Here is a 16,095-nt window from a genome sequence, read left to right on the forward strand (position 1 = left end):
GGCAGCATGGAAGCCGAGGGAGATGCTCAGCTGGAGATGGGAGGGGAATATATGTACTCCAGAGTAAACCCTCACAATGCTGGCAGCGGTCGAGTTTTATTCCTCTGCAGCGAGTTTGATTCGATGCAAGTCTGGTCAGAAGCATAGTCATTTCTATTTGATAGCCATCTAGTTAAGCCAAGGGGAGTATCCCATCAGGTATGTGATGTGCACTCAAGAGACGGTGTCGTGGCTGGCAGTAGCAGCCTGGCACATTCATTTCCTTTTGGGTCTCAAGACTGACTGGTGTCACAAACACCATTGTTTTCATGCAAACCCCACTGAAGGATGGTGCAGAACAAGGAAAAAGCAAAACTCGATCCCAGTTGCGACAAGCATGAAGGTGTCGATACTGGAACAGGATCATCCATCCCAAAGCTGGAGGACTCGCCCCGAAGAAGGGAGGGGGATTAACCATGTGGGGAAAATGTCTCAGTTTCGAAGCAGGACTGACGCGAGGGGCGAGACATTATCTTTGACTGCCACGGGGCAATTTGTGCTTGAAAATGTGAATGACCACAGCGCTTAGACAATCTACCAAGCCTCATCTCACCGAGAGATTAAGCTCTACCGAGGGGCTTGCATTTGCCAGGGTGGTCGGTGGCTGCAATCACGCTGTTTGCATTTTGCAATGAGCCCGCATAGTTTGATGAAACCCAGTCACTCTATTACTGAGTTCATTTCTGTTGCTGGAGTATCCGTATCTACTGTGTGCTGCCGAATACTCTTGTCGTCCTTGAGTTCCGGAGCAAAAAGATGGCCCGGTGTGGACCAAGGGATCGCCATGGCCCTGTGATCACCCTTTGCGCGTTACACAAGGGCTACGTGGGGATGAGCTTTGCCTGCATCTCTTTGATTTCTTAAGCTTCGGGTTGTACATTCCTCAGCTCTGTCATCCTGCGAATGGGATGGGTCGGACGTTTACCATTCCCCAAAAGAATGTATCTGGCACAAAGTACCGCGTTGCATTTCTCGTTCAAACTCTCGTGGGAGAGGGATGACATCTGGTTTTGCTCCCATGTCTCGTTTGGCTTCACGGTTTGTGGGGGTTCTTTTTTGATCCTTGGCTGTTTATGCAAGGTGCCTTCAGGAAAAAGCAAAGCACGATAACAACTTAAATTGCAAACAAATTGATCGCCAGCGGGTCCGAGAAAGTGCACTATTGCTACCAATGTACACCTGCCTGGACCATGTCTGGTAGGGATGTGCGATTATGCAATGTTGCACTGGCAAGTCCCATCAATTTCGTCGCCTCTCCTCTCCTTACCACATGGCTGGGTGTCTCTTCTGCTCTCCTTGCTTTTGACGTGATGACCATTGGTCGATCATTCTCGGCGAATACCTACTGCAAAGCTTTCGCTTTCTTGTTTGAGGCAAACGCATCAGCGTCGCTATTTCTCTTCATCAGAAAAGAGTGCTCTTTTCTCCGTACCTGAGCCGTATGCCGCCAACTTGACTTGCATGCTGAGTCTTTAGCATCACTATCTGACTAGCTTTCACTGCTCGCTCATCTGCAGTCCTCATGGCGCCTCAAGATACCCATCTCGAGGAAAGTAAAGCGGAATGTTGTGTACAGGATGATATCGCCCAAGAGGCCGGGTACCCTGTGAAGGGTCTTGTTGCGCCGAAGTATATGGGCACAGTTGCAGATCAACGAGACATGAGCGCGTTAGGACGAGTGCAGGTTTTGAGGGTTAGTTGGTGAGGTTTGCTAAATCAGGAGACTTTCTAACGAACCTCCAGAGAAATTTCCGCTTCATCTCAATCCTTGGATTTGGCTGCACGCTGATTTCAACGTGGGAAGTCATATTGACGTCAGTTAATCCCGTATTTCCCAGTGATCAAAGCAACTGACTCCGGAGTTGAAGGCTGTTGAGCTCCGCCTTGACTGACGGGGGCACTGCTGGGTTGATATGGGGCTTTCTTATTGTCTCGGCAGGATTTGCCCTCGTTTTCGCCAGTATAGCGGAAATGGCGTCCATGTGAGCGTGCCATTCCACGTTGGATCAAGCTCTTTTTGACAGATTTTAGGGCTCCGACCTCCGGCGGTCAATACCATTGGGTTTCTGAGTTTGCGCCTCGAAGAGGCCAAAAGTTCTTGAGCTACATTACCGGTAGGTAGCCAGAATCGGGCGATGCTTTGGGCGAAACTGACGCTGATAGGATGGCTCAGTGCAACCGGATGGCAGTGCGCTATCGTATCTATCGCTTTCCTTGCTGGCACGATCATACAAGGTCTGGTCGTTCTAAACGACCCAACCTATGAGTTTCAGCGATGGCACGGCACATTGTTGGTGGTGGCAATAACGACGTTTTCAATATTGTTTAACACATTCCTAGCCAAAAACCTACCCATGGTAGAAGGACTCATCCTGATCATTCATGTGGTAGGGCTGTTCGCCATCATTATCCCCCTCTGGGTTCTTGCTCCTCGAAACAGTGCGAAGGCAGTGTTTACAGAATTCAATAATGCTGGAGGATGGGATACTGACGGCACTGCGACTCTGGTCGGCCTCTCAACCACTATTACAGCCATGATAGGCTATGACTGTTCAGTACACATGTGTAGGTGCCGTGTTTTTATCTTTATTTTTATTTTTTTCCCCGTCCTCCAGAAGCGTTACTGAACCGATTCCAAGCCGAGGAGATCAAGGATGCTGCGGAGACGCTGCCGAAAGCAATGATGTCAGCTGTTGCGGTCAATGGAGTACTGGGATTTGTCATGATTGTCACTCTCTGCTTCACCCTGGGGGATGTTGACAGCATCTTGAGTACTCCCACTGGTTTTCCGTTCATCCAGATCTTCTACAATACCACCAACAGCTACGCGGCAACGAACACAATGACCGCGGTCTTGGTGATCACACTTACAGCCAGCACAATCACTGAAGTCGCAACGGCATCCAGGCAACTATGGTCTTTTGCTCGAGATCAAGGACTGCCATTCTCGTCATTCTTTGCCTATGTGAGTCCCACACAACCAGGCACAGCAGGACTTTGGCAGCGTTACTAATCGCTCCATTCAGGTCACCCCGGGATGGAATATCCCTCTCAACTCGGTCATGGTCTCTCTAGTGGTCACTATTCTTCTCTCCTTGATCAACATTGGCTCCCAGGTTGCCATGTCGGCCATCGTATCACTGACAATCACCTCCTTGATCTCTGCCTACATTCTTTCAATAGGCTGCGTGCTCCTGAAGCGTATCCGGGGCGAGCCCCTGCCACCTCGCCGATGGACGCTTGGCCGCTTCGGCATGGCCGTCAATATAGCCGCTTTGGCTTTCTTGCTTCCCATCTTCGTCTTTTCCTTCTTCCCGTTGACGAAAAAAGTAGACACGAAAACAATGAATTGGAGTGTGGTAATGTACCTTGCTATGCTTACTTTTGCGTCCGTCTATTACTTACTCTGGGGCCGGCATAACTTCATCGCCCCCGTGGCGCTGGTGAAGAGATAGGGCAGATATTGCGCTTGAGATATTGATACACGAAACCTCGGTTGTTGGCTTGTATTTATATTCTTGTTTTATAGATTATGTTTTGGTGCAATGAGTATACATAGACGTGGTCATATTCAAGCGGCGCTCGAGTTCAAGTAACTTTTCGTTAGATACCAAGGTTTGTTAGAAACATTAAATGTTCGCAACGATTAGAGGAACAATGCATCGATTTGCTGCCAGCTCTTCGATACAAGGTTTATACCAGTAGCTGCGGTTCCTAGCTAACAAAGGAATAAATATGGGGTACCATGAAACGCCATTGCACCAGCTGCAGGAGCTGAGATTGACTCCCCGAGCTGACTCTTCTTGTCCCAGTCCGCATCTCGGAAACATCAGGGGCACTACGATTTGGCCAGATCATCACTCCGCCGTTTCACTGATCTTTTCGTTGCGCAATTCATCCCTAAGCATAAGGCAGCTGTACCCTATTTTTAACGCAGCTGGGAAAGAGACCGAGACTGTGGTACCCACTAGTAGAGCAATAGAAGCCACCGTAAGCCAGACCACCGGGTAAATGACCCAGCCGTGAGATCTGATAACGAAGTGACAAGTCAGGGGAATATCGTTCGGATGAAAGTCCTATTTGCCGATGAATTCGCTAGCGCCTGAAGTTACGGCTGATAGGCGTTGCGTTAGTGGCGACGGGCGAGCACTATTGATGTTTACGAATCAAGTGATGGTTGTTTCAGTTGTACGACTCTGTCGTGAGTTCAAGGGGTTGATGGATGAGATTGTTCAATGTGATTTGCATTGCCTTGTTTGAGCGGTGTGAATTTTCCTGATGGCCTTGTACAGACACCTAAATTGTTTAGATGGCATGTGGCTGGGATACAATCATTGGTTCCATTTATCAGATCAAAATAAGAGGTAGACTAAGGGGTGACTTCGTATTCTGTATCCGCAAGGTACTTTGCTATCTGATTGATATGATCGAGTCCGACATCGGCATGGCCCCACTTTCGGAATTGACAGTCACACAGTGATTTCCACAGAGTAATCCGTATTGCACGGAGCGAGCAAAGCGAATGACTATCTGATAATAATAAACTCTGTCAAATAATATCAATTATCCTTATGTTCTTGGCAGAAAGGGAATATCCAGGTCGGTTGGTAAAGGATCATATAGTGTCCGGATCAGATAAACCCCAGACCTACCGACCGCCGTTTTCAGAGTCCCCTCCTTACATCAGATGGACGGAGTCGAAGCCGCCTCCGTGCTGGCAATGTAAAGTATGATCTCATCTTGGGCATCCAGTGATATTTCCAATTCATACCCCTCTACAGGAGGAGAGAGCCAGGGTGCCATCTTAACCGAGGGCCGACGTATTTCTGCTAGTCTAGACTCTAGACCAGGGCCAAGGGAAGATGGCGACCGGATCAGATTAGATCGGTAACGGTAAGGGGGAACCGGCTGCCGTTGGTCGTACGGTTTACAGTCCGATACATCATATTTTACGAGGCACAACTTCTTTCAGAGTCTCGATGAACTCTTATGACTTATCGCTGGAAGGTATGCTATACACTAGCACTGCTGGCTAGATTGTTTTGACCAGCTGTCCATTCAGCTGCCAGCGATTAGCATGATTGACTGACTTGGTCGTAGGTTAATGTAGAATGATCCGCTTAGCTGCAGGAGCGGATCTTAGTACACTTAACTGTACAGGGTACATGGGGGTGGTGAGATCAGATAAGGGGTAGATGATATTGTTAGAAGATAATCAAATCGATGGCAGTCTAGTCTACCCTGAGGTACAGAAGTTCCATTAATAATAAGAAATTGCTCGATTGCGTCAGATACAGTCAACCTGCCTACTTACGGAGTACTGAGGAAGTAAAGTTACCGAGCGTTCCTACGTAAGAGCGAGTGGCAAAAGAGTTACAACAAGGATCGGTAATCTGATCTTCTCAATCTCCCGGTCTTAACATTCTGCGCTTCATTCTGTAATAATTCTTTCCATCGCTCCCTATCTGATCCTCCTCTTGCATCTATATTATTGAGAGTTGAGACATCAATTCTAAGTGCTGACAGTAGAGGCTGCTGATTGATATCCCTATCTGATCCACCCGGTGTTACACATCATTACCTAGCGTAGCGGAACCGCCATCCCGGCACCGGTTTTTTGCCCCAGGCAGGCCATTTTCGTTCCCGCCATCATCCCACCCGTTATTCATTCCTTTTTTCTCCGCGGACCAGATCCTTCCAGCATCTCCCCATCTCGCTCGCCCTTCTCTTCGACTCTTCCTGTCGAGTCTGCATGTCCGCGACTTTGGGGGCGCACTATCTGTTCTGTTCTGACAGACTCTGCAGCTCAATTGCTGATTTTCGTTGAGCTTTTCCTTCATCCGGTCATTACTACTTGTGAAGTCAACCAGTCGCCGTTGTGTCTCGTCTCGCCGCTCGCCTCGTTTCCTCCCCTTCTTATTCCCTCATATCCTTCTACTCTTCTGTCCCTCGGCAATTGATCGCCGAATCTCCGTTTCAAAACTTCTCGGCCGACACAATGGGTACGTTCGCACCTTTACTCGCATTGAGACATTGAGTCAAGGCCTAACCGTTTGTTGACTATAGTGCACGCCGTTTTACCACCAACGCCGTCCTCGACAAAGGATTCGAGGTTCAGTCACTCTAGCAATGGGGACTACCGAGCCGTCCCGGTCTCTTCCACCTCCCACCCAGACAACCCAGTTCCGGAAGAACCTCGCATTCGGTCACTGTCAATCACTGACACGAGCTTCAATGGCTCGTCACCCGCTCAAGAAACCGAAGGCTCGACCGACTTAGATACTCCACCGACTCCTCTCACTCCGCTAGATGAAGAGCACCCTAATGCACGCGAAAGTCAAAAGGAGTTAGCAGAGAGCGGAAATGGACATCAAAGACGAGCATCCACTGTCCTCATCTCACAGAACTCCGAGGATATGAGACGGGTCTTGGAGAGCGTGGGTACCGCAGGCACACAGAAGGTTCAGCCTCTCTGCTGCGGTGGTGGATGCTGTCGCAGCCAGCCGTTGACCAAGCTCGGACCGGTCCCTAGTGCTAACGCTGTCACTCCTCCGGACAATGAAGCCTTCAGAAAACTCAACCTCAATATTGAATACCTCACATTGGACAGTGAACTTACCAACATTGTTCCCATACCAGAGAAGACAGTGTCCTTCTCAGTGGTACCGGCATCGGCCGTGGATCTGAAGCTGGGTCCCGCGGACCACCCGCCCACTTTCGTTCAGCCACATCCCCCGTACAATGTGTACCGGGCGCCTTTGCATCACGCCCGAGAACTCACCAAGCCTGGCGCGGAGAAGCGGACTTTCCACTTTGACATTGACGTGACCGACTACCCTGCGGAGAGCGGAGACGTTGATTTTGTTGTGGGTGGGGCGATTGGTGTCTGCCCCAGGAATAAGGAAGAAGAGGTTGATGATATCTTCAACCAGCTTGGTATTCCCAAGTCGATTCGTGACAAGAAGATCACGTTGCATACCACCAAGGGCCGGTGGCCTACGATTTGGGGCGATGACCAACCTCGGGATCTGATCACCACCCGGAGAGAGCTCCTGAGCTGGTGCTCCGATATTCAGAGCTACCCCCCCACAAAGCCTCTATTCCGACTGCTCGCCGAGTACGCAACCGAACCCAATGAGAAGAAGATACTCATGTTCCTTTCTTCAGCCCAGGGCCAGGGTGCATTCTGCGATCTCCGCACAGGATCCTACATTACCGTTTCCCAGCTACTCCATGCATTCCCCTCCTCTCAGCCACCCCTCGACCACCTTTTATCCGTTCTGAACACCCTGATGCCACGCTTCTACTCCCTGTCGCAGGACCCTCAGATCTCATGCCAGAGGCAGGATACCAAGTGCCGTAGACTCGTTGAGATCGCAGTGTCTGTGGCAGAAACCGAGGACTGGAGGGGCGGTACTCGGACCGGAGTCGGATCCGGATATCTTGAGCGGCTCGCCAGACAGGCCATCGATGCTGAGCGGAAGGGCATCGATCCCCGGACTCTGGATCTCCACGTTCCCATGTTCCGTGGCCTGATGGCCAATCCTCTGGCCAAGCGATTTGCCTCCGACGGTCCCATGCTCCTCATCGGCGCTGGTGTCGGCATTGCCCCGTTCCGGGGGTTCGTCCAGCGCCGCCTGCAGTCGGCCAACTGTGCCAACAAGGTTTGGGTCTTGCAGGGTATTCGCGATTCTCTTCTGGATGAGCTCTACAGCGGCGAATGGGGCGTTGAAGAGGATAAGGTGCGGACGGTAGTCCAGAGTCGTCGCGGCGAGAGCAAGTACGTCCAGGAAGAGGTTCGTCACCAGGCTGACCTGGTCTGGTTCGTCATCAATGCCCTTGACGGACGTGTTTTCGTCTGCGGTAGCGGCAAGGGCATGGGAGAAGGCGTCGAGGAGGCCTTGGTTGATGTCGCTATGGCCAAGGGTAACCTGAATCGCGAGGAAGCGGAGCACTTTTGGAAGAACAAGAAGGAAGCCGGTCAATATATTGCCGTAAGTTCGCCCTTTGGACGGGAAAAAACAAAGTTCACTAACGGCGCATAGGAAACCTGGTAAATTTTTTCCTCGGTGTACATTATTCTCCAGCTTGGCCTTTCTGCATTTCATCCATTGTTTCGGCGTATCACCAGAGTTGATCTCGGCTGGACCACGGTGGTTCGATTGACCGGAGCATTTCGCTGCCAAGGTTCGTTTCCTGTGCTGATTATTCAGTTGGTTAAGTACTATGCGAATCTGGGACTTTTCTATTGATTTCAGCTGTTTTAGCGGGGCGGTGCATTGACCTCTTATAATCTGGACGATAATCTGTTTCGATTTTATCATGTGTATATACGCATATCTACATCATAGATCTTTACCTGGGACGGTAGCAATATCAAGGCAGTGAATTTCACATGGTTGTGCATACCCCGACGTTTGCGATCAGCATAAAAATCAAGGTGACGCAGTACTTGCACCGAGTGTCCTAATACGCGGGAAGAAGGCATAGCAGCCTACAATACCAAGTATAGGCGAGCACACTCCTGGAGATCAGTCCTGACGAGAGACACCCCAATGGAGAACGCACCGTTCCTTATCCTTGCATTGAATCTAGATATCCGATGCGGTGGATGGTCATTAATTCGACTTGTGGGATATTCGATAGAAGCATAGGGAATGTCGGCCTAGTATTGTCTCTCTTGATAGGAAGCGTATCTAGTCCTGGGAAGAGAGAGAATTAGCTGACTGAACAACTTGCAGTGAGCGTGAGACAGCCCTGGTTAGATCAAAACCATGCGCGTCTCATCTGGAGAGTGATGCCTTGCTCTGCAGTCAACGTTTCACTAAGAATCGAACCTGCTTCGTTCAGTGGTTGCAAGTCCTCCGAGGCCTGCAGCCTGCTCATGACAGCCGAGGCAGCACAAGCATAGCAATGTCACTGACACTGTTGTCTATCCATCAGTAACTTACCCGACGAGCCATCACTCAACCAACAAACACCACACTCTTGATCAAGTATCCGCATGAGCAAACTGCCACATACCCCCCCCATTACCCCCCACGCTCAAAACCAAAACCCCACCAAGGCGACGCGAAACACGTGTGCCACATCCCCAAATGAGGAATCATCTTCGTCAGAAGCGCAAGCGCAAGCACAGTCTGCAGCCTTCGCCCGGACCAGGTCCTAGGGGCATGTCGTACGATTCGCGATATGTAAGCCACCAGGCCCAACGGACGGGCCTGCAAACCCAATGGGGTGTGCGGCGCAGTCAACGACTCAAATGCGAGAATGGTTGCAAGTGCAAGTGCAAGTGCAGCCCCCTACCACCCTACACCGTCTCCGTGCCTAGGAGCGAACGCGTCGATCAGGAAGGACTTCGATCATCACATCACAGAATATAGTCTACCCCTCAACTCCGTAGTCTTTAGTCCGTACTCGGTCTGAAAAATAGAGAAACAGAAAAAACGAAAAAAAGGAAAAAAAGAAGAATATTACGAGATCATATTGCTCAGTTGCACTTAGAAACGGACGGGACAACCCGGCCTTGATAGCTAGTCTAGCAGATGGGCACAGTCAGACCCCGATCGGGATTTGGTGTTTGGAACTAGATACATACTTCGTTCTTGGCAGGGTCTCTGGCATTGTCGGAGGTGGCCGACCGATCGTACTCTATGGGGTAAGAGCACTAGGTGGCAGTCTGGGTAGATAGACAAGGCCAGATGTTTATGGATGCGCTGCGGTGCAGGACATTGTCACACAAGTCATATCCAGATGAATGAGCGACTATGATTGGTCCGGAAAAAGCTTCCAACGGCGGCTCCGCGCTACCCTATTTGCACTCCGCAGGACTGTAGGTATTTGTCAGACTGCGCGGTGACGCAGGGGTTAGTCCGGTATTCATGACTCAATCTACCTCTCACTATTCTATTATAGATTGAACATGTACTGTACGCGTAGTCGCAGTCGCCTGGGATACTGATCAGTTTGAGATGCCGGATTGGGAAAACGGTGGCTCAGCGCCTGCACAGTGGCAAAGGATCCCTTGTACCCTATAAATGCCAGGCATTCATATCCATGACAACCCCCCTCAAGACCAGCCGCGAGGCGCATAGCATAACCAGGTTACCAGGATACCTTGCAGAACGAATGGGAAACAGACGGGATCGACAAGAAGGGAGAAGGCTAATGTCAGTGACGGGTGCACTCGGGCACTTGGGTGATTAAGCCCGTTCCGTCACTATCCACACCAGGAACTGACAATGAAACAAAGGGAAAAAAAAAAACAAATTGACCCAATTATTGGTTTTGGATCATGTCGATCCATGCCTAACCCACAATACCATGATTGACCATCTGGCTCTACTCTGCTCAGCAAGCCTGAGAGCAAAAAAATGGGGTGCATAAACTAAATATCTTGGGGCTTGCAGATTGGCTCTTTCTTCTCTTTGCAGTTGACGCTCCCTTTTCTCCATCAAACATTTAATTTCCTTGTTTCTTTTTTCTTCTGTGTCTCCATCTGCGATGTTACCCATAATTCAAGACGCTCGGGCACTTACTTATGCAGAATGCAATGCCAACTGGCGAAGACCAGTCAGTATTCCGTACTCCGTATCCAGGTACGGAAGACGCGGGCAGTACTGGTGGACCGTGGTAAGGTATGTAAGCAAGTATGGTAATTGGTAATTCCCCGCCTCCTCATACCCAAAACAGATATTGCACCGCCTCAAAAAGTGTCAAAGTCATAATAAGACCGGCTAGCCTCGAAGTTACCAGCCTGGTGGAACTTTATCGGGCGATGGCGATGGCGAGGGTCGATGATGATGTTGATGATGATGTTGATGCTGATGTTGATGATGATGATATCCATAGTTCATAGACGTCAATAAACCACCATCAGGATAACTCTACCGAGTACCGACTACTGAGTACTGATCGCCCTTATTCAAGCGTCCGTTGGTTGAATACTAGCGAGTCTGGAATACATCTCCTCACATCTTGCAGATGGTAAACCCGGAAATCCGACCCCCTCCCTACCCTTTTGCGCAGCCGCCTTCACCGCCATGTGATACATCATGGATCGGATAGATCGCGAATTGTCGCTCGACAGCTCCCCCGTGCTTCATGTGTCAGTGATATGTGCGCACGGGCTTTTGGCGTTAAATTAATTCCCAGTACGTAGTCCTAGTAATACACTCTCCCGGATGACAATTAAGAAAGTAAACGCTGTGCCAATCATAAGTGTCCCCTCCTACATTCTATGCGCCATGCAAGCAGGGGAGGGGACGGTTGAACTGCCAGTTCGTGCATGGCATGTTCCTATTGCCTACGGTGGTTGGAACGGGATCTCATCCAGCCACTCACGTATGAGAGTGAAGATATCGTGCAATGATACGGGCTGTGGCGCAGGATGATGGGAAATGCTCATTAAAAGCTCACATACTCGGCTTCGAATCTCGATCCTTTTGACAGTCGGAATGACGTGCATCAGTGGGTGTCCCGATTGCTGATGCTGGAACTTTGTACTGTGCTTTGTAGGGGAAAGAATCCGCCTTAGGTTCAAGAGATGTATCTTCCGTCGCACAAAAGCAGTGCGACTCCTTCTCTCAGCCTTGGTATGTGGTCGTGCCAGTATTAGCGTTCCAACAGGCCGAGTTCGTACCGTAAGTGAACTATCTATGAAATATGCCAAACTTCAGGAGGCACTTGGGACTGTCAAATCTGGCGTGCCAGGATCTTGGGCCGGCGCAACAAATCATGATGGGCGAACATTTCTGCCTGAGCAGACTTGGAGCGGGGTCGTGTTGGCTCGTTCCGTGGTTTTGGCCACTTTTCCCCGAACCATGGTTCGTCCAAGTCTTTAGCGAACTTGGTTCGAAAGCATCGGCCAATCTGGCTTCCATGGCTCACTCTTGGGCGGATGAACTAGAGCAGGGGCACGAGGGTTCCAGGTAGACATGGGAACACGGCGGAATACGCTTCGCACATTGTCTTCCCGCTGTGTCACTGAGAGTCCAAGGCCATCCTGCAGAGTCTCGGCAATCGCGATGCTCGTTTGTGTTGCCCCATATTCGAAGACTAATCGAAATGAAATCAAGGAGTTTCATTAATTTATGCAGTCTGCTTAGTATCCAAAACGCAGAATGTGTCTGGTTGGTGGACGAAGAAGAGATAGAGTGAAAGCACAGAATCAAGTGCGGGCTGAAAGAGGTGGCTGGGAAGTTCTACTAACATGACATGATCACATCATCCATACTTGTACAGATCGTTCAGATGCTCTGGGTGTCGCTCAAACATTGCAACTCATCAGAAACCATATGATAACCACAATAAATGCAGGTCAAAAAAGGAGAAGACACGGAAACGCATTGGTGTAGTATAAAGAAGAAATCAAACAAATGGCAACCCGTAAACACCTGGTATGCATATCCAAAGTACATGGACTCTGGTGTCGAGAATGAGTCTCAGGCCGGATAAAATTCGTCCCAACGTTGAAATATAATGCGTAGCCGTATAGAGGATCATCAACGAGATTAGATTATTAGGAAAGGTTCGGAGGGTATCACGATCGTACGGGTCTATTCTTGTTCGGCTTGCTCGTCGTAACCAGGGATGTTTCAGGAAGGCAACAGGAAGACGACAAATGAGAGGGTGGCTCAATGTTTGTTCGTACTGTTGAGCCTATTCGGTGACTCGGAAGACGTTTGTTCCATGTCGCTGAACGGTGATTGCCGCTGCGAATCAAGATCACTAGCACCGTTTCGCATCTGATTCCGAAGCGCCGGAAGTTGTCGTCTCCGTGCATTGATAAACCAGTTGCTAATCTGCAGCGCGCAAGTCGTCAGCGACTGTGATCAAGTAAAGGGTCTTGGAGAACTAACCTGGCTGATCGTAAGCCCGGTGCGAGTCATAAACATCTGTTTATCTTCCTCGCTCGGGTAGGGGTGATCCAGATGCTCATGGAACCAGGCCCTTAAAATATCAGTGACTGGCTTGGGAAGGTTCCCTCGCCTGCGCTTGTTCTTTGAATCGACCGAGTCCCCCAAGATGCCGAAGTTTGACTGCTGTGATGGCGGCAATGACTGCGAAGAGGCCTGCTCTGAATCGCTTTGATAGATGACCCCCGGATAAGATGGATACTGTGGCTGAGCACGCATCGCTGCCGGCACGCTGTTTCCAGCATATGGATCCCGCCGGTCACCCATTGAACCCGGTAGACTGGTAGGAGAGTAATTTGGTGCGCCAACGGCACCCCCTCGAAACTCCTGAACCGCAAATGCATCCGTCCGGGACGGTCCCCGGTGATCTGGTAATCCGGTGGCTGGCGCATTCAGAGAGCGATCGGGAATGGTTTGAAGATCTCGGATGGATGGCAGGATAGGACTTGGGCCACGAGCGGCTGCTGGCTGTACTCCGTTCCCTGGTAACCGTGTCTGGACAGGCGCCCGTTCTCCCAGCATTCTATCGGCCATAGGATAGTCGCGAACGTCCCCTACCGGGAATTTGGAAGGAGATCCGTAGGGGGTCCGGCCAGAGAGGGGCCTGGACGCAGATCCAAGCTCATGGTTTAATGATGCAGGGCGCTCGTGCGAAGATGGTTGTCGGGATGACAGGTATGAGCCGGACTCGATTTCGTCATGCAGATGTGGCGGGAGAAGCTACAGACTGTCAGCTGCCGATGTTCCTATTCGGGAATCCCCTCTTGCAAAATCGACGCTTTCCTTACCTCTCGAAACGAGGGCAGAGACTGGGTGTGATCGGCGGAAAGTCCACTTGCATATGAAATGGCCATTTTTCCACTCTTGTCATCCACCTCACCGTGCTGGGACATAAGACAGTCAAGACTGAGGAGTCGATCTGGGAAGCGATCACTCGTCCTAAGAATCAGAAGGAGGGGCTTAGAGCAACTGCAGATCGGGATGTATAGTCAGATGATTCGGAGAGGCACAGCCGGCCTGCGGCATCGAACTCAGAGCCAAGTATTTGGAGTGCTCGGGCGACAGTGATCGCTTGATGTGGTTTCAAGATGCAAGAACAGGAATGGAGGTGTGCCTGCCCAGTTTCCGTGGTGTAGTTATATGAATGGCCCAGGGGAAAGGAGAGTAAAAGGAAGAGTATGAAGAGGTAAAGGATTGGTGAAGAAAGGCCGGGAGAAGAAGAAGGGTTGTGGAAAAAGCAGAAGGCTGAACGATGGAGATTGTAGCTGATGATGCTGATGATGAATGATAAATGGAGGGGATTGGGCGACAATTATGAGTATTATATTAGATTATGTTACCTACCAGAAATAAGAAAAATTAAATAAATTAAAATAAATCGAAACAAAAATAAAAAAATAAAAAATAAAAGGGAAAAACTCAAATAAAAATAAAACAATCGAAAATATTGGTATCTTGACATTGCCGCTCACGATGACGATGGAGACAGCTGAACCAAGGTTATGCAAGGTAAAGAGTATGAGGCAGCTTAACAATTGGATCGGGGCTGGACAAGATCTGTCGTCGGGTTCAGACCTTCATTTCCCTCCTTCCTTTCTTTCCTTTTTTTTTAATTGCTTTCCCGCACTCTTAGTGGCCCAATTAAAGGAATAGAAAATATGTAAGAAGTGTAAGTAGTGTCAGATTCTCAGTCTAATACACATACTTGCCTTGATACCCAGATGGGACTCGATCAACAAATGTCAAATTCGCAAATCAACCGCATTGAGAATTGTGACACACCACTGGGAATTCTGCATGACCACCTGTAAGAGCGTTAGTCCTGTAACCATCTTTAGAATGTTTAAGATCCTTGGAGGCGTGAATCCATAAGTCGCAGGATCCGTCAACTTGTTCCAACAGAGTGTTCTCAGTCGAATCCATGGAAGCAGTCAAAAACTCAAGAACAGGGGGTGGGAAAGAGGCGGATCCAAGAGAATCGATGATCGTGGGTGGAAGTGGATACAGTAGCCACAAACTACAGACGACCGTCAGTTCCTTCGTCGGGAACCAAAATAATGGCATCCAAGATTAATTGGGTTAAAATACGTAGTAGGCTAAAAGGCTTAGACTAAGAAGGGAAGACTGGCTGAAGGAGGGGGAAGGGGTAAGATGAGAGAGGTTTGGAGTTTAGAATTTTACAATTCGGATGGACGGGAGGCTTGGAAACTTCCGCACAGGGGGGGAAGGTATCAGTACGAACTGGCAGAAAAGTGATAATTTATAAAAAAGAAAATAAAAATGGTGTGCCGAAAACGAATTTTCATTTTGAGAATAATTCCCTTGAGCCCTATCAGAAAAATCCCAAGAGGTTGACAGATGGAGCCAAGGATCTGGAGCTGCCCTTGACTGGTAGTGGTAGTAGCTAGATTGATGTCCCAGTCTGATTGCAGCACCAAGTCTCGACGATCTAAAAGGTCACCCTTTACACATTGCAAGGAACCTACAGATGATGATCTGTGTGCCAGAGGTGGGTTTCCACATGCTCGTTGGTATTGTGACTATCTCGGTATCTCCACTGGAAGGGATCGAACCAGGAGCACAAACCTGGTTTAAGATCCATGGGCTTACCTATGTACCTACTTAGAGGTATGAGTATGACCATCCTAGGTATGCACAGCAGGTATGGAAGTCGTCAGAATCAACAAATCTCAATCGGGAACCGATAGGATTTCCTAGTCTTGTCAGTCGTCGGCATGTCTTTCTGTCAGAAAAAAATGGAGACATCCCCAGTCCTGAGCTCAAACTTGATCAGGTTGATCGGAGAGCCTGAACCCCCCTCGTGCGCAATGATTTGTTACTAGTAACCTTCCAGAAACCGACTAAAAGACTCTAGTGTCTTCTAAACTTTTTTAGGCGCTTTTACGGATATTGCTAGTGGCAGGGTGTCGTTCCTGATGTCTGAACACCCTGTCATCTATGAACTTCTTGCCCCATAGTCTGGGATCCCCAGGCACCGGACTCAGGATTCGGGGGCCCAAGGATGATGGCGCTCAAGCCTTTGTTTCCAAGTTGTTATTAAATTGTCATTATCGCCACCAGCAATAATCGGTATGCAGTGTTTTGACGGCAATCCATGGTGAGGATGAACTAAAGGGGG

At 49.5% G+C, this 16,095-nt stretch overlaps 3 protein-coding genes across 3 annotated transcripts; 2 read left to right on the forward strand and 1 right to left on the reverse strand.

The window, feature by feature from the left end:
• Positions 1 to 1,561: 1,561 nt before the first annotated feature.
• Positions 1,562 to 3,494, forward strand: ALT_5485 (putative GABA permease; the record flags this gene model as incomplete). The annotated part of the gene is made up of 7 exons (XM_033554758.2): positions 1,562 to 1,732; positions 1,783 to 1,853; positions 1,908 to 2,021; positions 2,071 to 2,153; positions 2,203 to 2,604; positions 2,679 to 3,004; positions 3,066 to 3,494. The coding sequence occupies 7 exons, from the start codon at positions 1,562 to 1,564 to the stop codon at positions 3,492 to 3,494; spliced, it is 1,596 nt and encodes a 531-aa protein (XP_033410649.2).
• A 2,543-nt stretch (positions 3,495 to 6,037) lies between these two features.
• Positions 6,038 to 8,096, forward strand: ALT_5486 (FAD binding domain protein; the record flags this gene model as incomplete). The annotated part of the gene is made up of 3 exons (XM_033554757.2): positions 6,038 to 6,041; positions 6,106 to 8,033; positions 8,085 to 8,096. The coding sequence occupies 3 exons, from the start codon at positions 6,038 to 6,040 to the stop codon at positions 8,094 to 8,096; spliced, it is 1,944 nt and encodes a 647-aa protein (XP_033410648.1).
• Positions 8,097 to 11,878: 3,782 nt separating this feature from the next.
• ALT_5487 (homeobox domain-containing protein) lies at positions 11,879 to 13,849 on the reverse strand (the record flags this gene model as incomplete). Its single annotated transcript, XM_033554756.2, has 4 exons — positions 11,879 to 12,096; positions 12,692 to 12,842; positions 12,900 to 13,676; positions 13,745 to 13,849. 4 exons carry the CDS (start codon positions 13,847 to 13,849, stop codon positions 11,879 to 11,881), a joined length of 1,251 nt encoding a protein of 416 aa, XP_033410647.2.
• Between the last annotated feature and the right edge of the window lie 2,246 nt (positions 13,850 to 16,095).

This window comes from Aspergillus lentulus (assembly GCF_001445615.1).
Source record: "Aspergillus lentulus DNA, contig: Alt09, strain: IFM 54703, whole genome shotgun sequence".
Lineage (NCBI taxonomy): Eukaryota > Fungi > Ascomycota > Eurotiomycetes > Eurotiales > Aspergillaceae > Aspergillus > Aspergillus lentulus.